Here is a 6,784-nt window from a genome sequence, read left to right as displayed (position 1 = left end):
TTTGGCTGTAGGTGGGTGGTCATCTGCCTAGACCAGTTGACCAGAGAGAGAGAGAGAGAGTGTGTAAATGGAGGTGTATTTTTTATGTTCCCCCTGCTTCCATTCATTTTGGCTAAATTTGCATTTACACTAACGTTGAACACAGACAGACCTTCTCCTCTAACTGCAGATAAGACAGCAAACAAGCTCACAGTAGTTTCCTTAAAGTTAGTTCACATTACACGCAGTATTTTTGTAATACCATGGGGGGAAAATAGTTGGAGACGTCTTTCTTGACAAAGAAATTTTCACACAGCAACTTTCGCTGACTCACAGATGTGGAAATCAAGGTCAGCTCGAATTATTAGGTGTCGCATCTGATGTCAAGGTTATCACCAACCCAGCATGCCTCCTTTGCCCTCTCGAGCAGCAGATAAGATGAGACAGAGTGAAGACACTTTTGCTAACGTGACAGTCCCAGCTAATTACCGTCACCAAGCCAGAAGCCGGCCATTTAGAAACTCCTCTGACCGCACACAGACACTGCCACCTTAACACCCCACATAAATACACCGAGTCCAAGCGGCTGACGGAGCTAAGACTGATTTGTCGAGGGGGCTTACATGCAGTTGCGCAAAAACACATAAACACACACACATACACACTCGCACATACACACAAATTTATACAAACCCACAAAGACAGATAACAGAAGCTGTAATTACACAGTCGCTGTTCTGCCGAGGGTGAACAACACGCAGTAAAGAGAGGACGCCTTATTCTAAACACACACAGATCTAAGGATAGGATGTTTTACCACTACCACAGCTATAATTACAGCCATAAAGGAGAGGGGTAGATAAGTGCAGATATGATGAGGGGTGGACACTTTCAAATGCACAAACATACAATTATATGAGTACATAGATTAGGACATGGACATTTTGCAAGACGAAGGTCAATAAGAATTATGATGTGTTGTGTAGATCCCTCAAGGTTATCACCATTTGTGTGTGTGTGTGTGTGTGTGTGTAAAACCACTCAAGAAATCAGAGTGTTTTGCAGCAAAATGTGATGATTTGCCTCTTGCCCTCTCTGTCCTTTTCTTGAAAGGCTCAAACAGATGCAAGTGTGTATGTGTGCGTGTGGGAGAGTGAGCCTCTGGAGAGGGAGAGCTTTTGTCTATTCAATTGCCAGTGTGTGTGTGTGTGTGTGGTAACTGGCAGAAAGAGTGAACAGTAATTGGTAGGCAGGAGAAAACTCACTCCATTTTCTTGGTTGGCTGGTCACTGTATGTTGAATTCAGGTGAGGATTAAGAACAGGAGAGAGGTGCAGTGGAATTTTGTGTAAGTGATTTACTGCCCTCAGTACTTCTCTTTTTTACATCCTCTATTAATTACAACAGCATATGACGACCTGGAGCAATAAATTAGAGGTTATGTTTTGAAATATTACAACAACATTTGAAATGCATTACTCTGTGTAATTAAGGATGCAGGACGCTAATTGGGGTTTGTGTATACCTGTGTACATCTTCTAATTATTTTATCGTCATGACAGTGCCAGTGTACACATGCAATCGTTCAAAATCACCAAAGAACGATTTACATGATCAGTTATTTGTTCTAAACTGGTATAATCTGTAATATCTGTAATAATAGTAAACCAGTAAACTGTGAAACAGGTGTTCCTCAGGGCCAGATTAACCCAAGCCCCAGGACAACAAGTAAGCTGTGTTTAGAGGAACAGAGCCAGCAGTTAAAAAACAAGGACATGGAACACGATCAGACAAAACAGCGGTTAAATAAAATAAGACAAAAGGCAGAACGCTACAAAGACCTGGTGGAAAAGCTGATCCCTAAAAAAACGACAGACTCGAGAGCTTTCATAGAGAGGCTGAGAAACAAGTGAATGAACTTTAAAAAACCAAACCAAAAACAAGCTGTCATTTGTAAGAAAAAAATACATAGACACAGTGTTGAGGGTTCCTGTTTACCCTGTTTACCAAGGAAATCCTCCACCGTGTGGCACCTGACCAAGCAGGCTGCCTTTGAATATCTGTAAGCCTGTATGGAAGAAGGAGAGCAGAGAGAAAGAACAAGATACAGTGTGTTTGTCCAGTAGCACACAGTCAACAGCACGGCATCAACATGATCACAACATACAAGCATTTTAGACACTGCCAAAACTGCCATTGATTTCTAATTCAAGAGATCAGCATTTTCCCTACATTTGCTGAGTTAAGACTATACCATTAATATTAAAGTTCCTGGAAATAGTTTAAGAAGGACACTGTACAGAAAAAGATCTTATCTAAAATGTTAGAATTGTATCCCTTGACATGATCAGGTTAAACAGGTAATTATGCCGGGTTCAGGCTAAACAATATCATCCGATAGTAGGCTGACCCGATAATAATAGGGCATCGGGTACAAAAAGGGACATCGTTGATTGCTTTTATCTTGTGTAGTTCATTATAGTGGACAACAACCGACACCGAATCAACAGAAAGACAGAAGCTTTTTGCCTTCAACAACAAATTCCACAATATGTTCTGTAACCAATAGGAGCACAGGGTCCCTCTTCAACTGTAAACATAATAAAGCGAAAGGAGAATATTGTTGGTGCTGCTAGGTGGAACTGGGAAACAGAGGACAGTTTGTTTTTTCTTTCTGAACACAAGACAGCCAGTATCATACACTGTTGTTTGGGCACTGTTGTTGATACTCTTTTTCGTGGATGTTGGCTCCTAGTACCTCCTTCCTGATTACCTGATTTACCTGAGTGTAAAAAACGGCAAGCTATGATTGGTCAGGGACCAATGTGTGACCATCTTAAACAGACATAGAGAGATATTGTGTAGTCTGAACCAAGCAGTAGCAAACAGTTTCCTATTTACACATCCAGCAGCCCCAGAGTAACATTAGCACTTATTTGGAAATGGTGATTGTAAGTCTAATATTGACTCTCTGTTTAGCTCTGGTTCTGGTTCTTTAGCCGCTAAATGTTCCACAATGGCCCCTTTTCCACCAAATTAGAATATGACAATTACTATTTTTTGGTCCGAAAAACTCGGAAAGTTTCAAAACTAGTACACCAGCTAGTTGCTAACTTTGTCTGTCAGATGTTTGGTGGTGGACAGGTGGCACACAATGGGTTCATTATTTTATAGAAAACGTTTCCTGCTGTAGCTGAGTTAGCTAAAATATGAAAAAGTACATCTAAACTGATGTTTGGATATGTTTGGATATGTTATGTCATATTGCCCACATATCCCACCACTGTCTGGGGTCCTGGGGTGGTTCCACGATTTGCCCAGTTGATAATCCAGTCTCGATATTACTAATAACATTAACGATAGCTGCATGCTATTCAACTTTCCCAGTAAGCAATGACAGTGGGACAGTGAGCCAGCAAGTGCAATACCAAGTCCCTGAAACTGAAGTAGATAAATGGAATTCAACCCTCATTAATTATTTTTTTCACAGCAGTTTTTTCCCCTACTGTGACATGTCAAAATGCCATCTATGAAAAAGGGCCATACTAGTTTTAAATGCATGTGTCTGACTTTCCATACTGCTGTAGGAAATAAGTAAAGACTACAGACAATAATGTCTGTGCTGTGTGTGTTTGATCAAGCTGCTTACTAAAACCTGCTGTCCTCTTCAGGTGTTTTGTGGAACCTGTCGTCATGCGACGCCCTAAAGATGCCCATCATCCAGGACGCCCTGGCTGTGCTGACCAACGCTGTGATCATCCCCCACTCGGGCTGGGACACCTCCCCACATACGCAGGAGGACCGCAAGCTGCACCTACACTCCTCCCAGGTCCTCCGCAACGCCACAGGCTGCCTCCGGTCAGTGTCACTATCTGTTTCTGTTGAATTTCTTATCCAACATTATAGGTTATATGCACGAAATTCCCTTGTCACTAGATGTCGCATATAATTGTGAAATACACTTCAAATTGAATTGAAACAAAACTCAAACCCTCTTTGTTATCTTTCCACTGTTCCAACAATGGCCTAAAGTATTCATACCTTTTTAGAATCACATATTATTAGCTTCATCTTCAATGTCAACTGATTAAGTATTTATTATCCCGACCTTTGCGGGGATGTTGTTTTTGCCGTTTACAGTCTGATATTACCAACCATATTCAAACAGAGAAACAGGTCTCTCTTAGTTCAAAACAGTCTGTTATTTTTAGATAGTATTCTGTGTTATTTTTACCACCACACACACACACAGCTGACAGACTTAGCTACATTTAAGATGATTCACCGCTTGTCTTTAGAGCTGCTGTGGCTTTTCGTTCTCTCACTTGAGACATGATTCTAGTCATACAGTACAGTCTGGGAGTAGTAGGGCTGTGACACATATTTTTTGTTGTTCTGGCTCTATACTTCAGCACGTTGGATATTTAAAAAGAAAAACAGTTACACTCACTATTACTATACTGTGTTTCAATTATTTTATATATTATCAAGGAAATGCATGCATTACTTTGTATATTCAAATGTAAGGGTTAGCACCAGGATCCTATGGTCAATAAAGTACTGTAGTTTTTGTTTTCAGATTGGAATTTAGACTATATAATCCATGCCATCATTTATCCGTATGTCATTTATCTATTTATCCATTTAGTCCAATTTTCACTCACTAGTCCTGTCTCCACCAACTCCCGAGAAAAATATGGCTGCTAAAATTCTCTGATACAAGCTAGTCGCCAACTTGTCGATCTGTTTGGTGCTGAGCAGATAGCGTATAGTGGGTTTATCAGAACTTCCTCACAGAAAACGTTGGCCTGCTTTATCTGGAAATCACACTGATGAGAGCTGTGAGACTGAATGAAAATAACAAAGTTTTGTGCCATAGAATCAAAATAATACACTGAAAAATGCTAAAACACCCTGTAGAGCTGACGGGAAGTTCTGTCAGATTAAAATTCTGTGAGTAATTATGAGTGACCCCTTTTATATACAGGTAGTAATTTAATCCATTGTTAATATAGAAATATTTATCATAGCAGCTTTAATTATAATACAAACCATTACATAATATCAACTATATTGTACTAAATTTCACTTGTCAGCAGAAAATGAGCTACATATTGTTATTGACCTAATTGCATTCATGTACAGTGCAGTTAATGAGTCACTTACTTCCCTACAAAAATGCACTAAGGTACCTTGTGCCTTCTTCTATAAGATGTATAACTATTAGCTTATTTGTGCTTGCTGTAGGTATTGATTGACATGGCCCATTCTTATGAATGAAGAATATAAAATACAGGATGAGCAGTCAGATAATGAAGGCATGTTTGATAGTGGTGGTGTCATAAACTAATACATCATCAACACCATGATTAAACGTGTGTGTGATGTTGAGACAGCAGCCCCTCTTAGCTCTCCGTTCTGTAAAATTCAGTGAAAAGGCTCCGCGGCTTTGTAATTATATTTTCTAAATGCTTTCTAGTATTTCATGCCCTGGAATCCATCGTAATATTGTTCTGTGTTCACGGCATCTGCCTTAAAGGTGTGCAGATGCAACTTGTCTGGCCTTCATTTCAGAGCTCCTCTGCTCTCCATCCTGCACAATCCAATAAAAGTCACATGAAAGCACAGCAAGTATTAAATCCTGTAATTCTATCTAAAAGTGTATTTCAGTATTTTATGTACAGGAATACAGTTTAATAATGTTTTGTCATCTTGAAAGGAATACAGGCTTAGTAAAAGCAGCCCATGCGGGCAATTATGAAGTTTTTACATTTTAAATTACTTAAAATTACAGTTGCAGAGGGATTTTTTTGTTGACATTATCCATAGAACTTCAGTTACATTTTGGCATTGAGTAACACAATGTCAGCACTTACTGAAGAACCAATGTATCAACAGTTTGAATTATCCAGATAGAAGCTATGTCATTATAAAGCCCCTAAAAGGACTTTTTTCACATCTTATGGTATTTATCACTCAACAACCTCAACTGATCTGCTCCATCAGGACTGTATGGGTGTGTTTTGATCAGATTTGATAAACAAATAAGACATTTAGCCTGGTTCCAGCCTTGGATGTGAATCACGGTCCACAACTCAGATACGTTCATTTGTTCATGTCACGTACGTTTAAAGTTGCTACTGATATGATTTTAGGTTAAACAAAATAGAACACACTCCACATTTGGCTTAAATGTCCGGCTGAATGAATGAATGAAACCAGCCATCGCTCATAGAAAGAATCTAGTTAGGAATGTTTTCAGGGCCTATAAAACTAGACATAGCTAATCAATAGATATCTCTACACATAAAATTTGTATTGGTGAGATGTTTCCAAACTTATTATCAGGACCGCATGATGAAATTTCCGAGGCCGAGACTGAGCTCATAAATATTTCCAAGAGAGACGCGTCAGCTGTATACCAGACGTTTTTTGATGTGCTACTGGTTCCCTTCCTTCAAATGTTTCAGCATCAAAAGAAAAAAACACTTCTTGCCGACAGAATAATGACAACATAGCCGGTAACTTTTACAAATTGCATGCATATTTGTCTTTATACCCGTCTCTCATAGCATAGAGCTATCTTGCATCTGCCTTATTATCTCTGCAGACGTGTATGTGATTCAATAGCACAAATATGTTTGCTTGAATTATGTGACTATTCTCTGCAACGTTTGACATCTGACACAGGGCTATACTTGATGTAGCAAAAGTGCAGCACAAGTTAAGTGAGAGCAGGATTGCTGCATGACTGCGTTTGCATCCATGTCTGCAATGTTGTCTGGCTTCCTGTGTGTGTGTGTGTG

At 39.5% G+C, this 6,784-nt stretch overlaps 1 protein-coding gene across 1 annotated transcript in view; it reads left to right on the top strand.

The window, feature by feature from the left end:
• ctnnd2b (catenin (cadherin-associated protein), delta 2b) overlaps positions 1-6,784 on the top strand; it is a 123,567-nt gene that overhangs the window by 86,891 nt on the left and 29,892 nt on the right. Inside the window, exon 14 of the mRNA XM_035670918.1 lies at positions 3,650-3,836. Within this exon, the coding sequence (XP_035526811.1) occupies positions 3,650-3,836 (187 nt within the window). The remainder of the gene's footprint in view (positions 1-3,649; positions 3,837-6,784) is intronic.

The sequence above is a fragment of the Morone saxatilis genome, unplaced genomic scaffold, assembly GCF_004916995.1.
Source record: "Morone saxatilis isolate NCDOM2014 unplaced genomic scaffold, NCSU_SB_2.0 Contig23, whole genome shotgun sequence".
Classification (NCBI taxonomy): domain Eukaryota; kingdom Metazoa; phylum Chordata; class Actinopteri; family Moronidae; genus Morone; species Morone saxatilis.
This window is presented reverse-complemented; position numbering and strand designations above follow the sequence as displayed.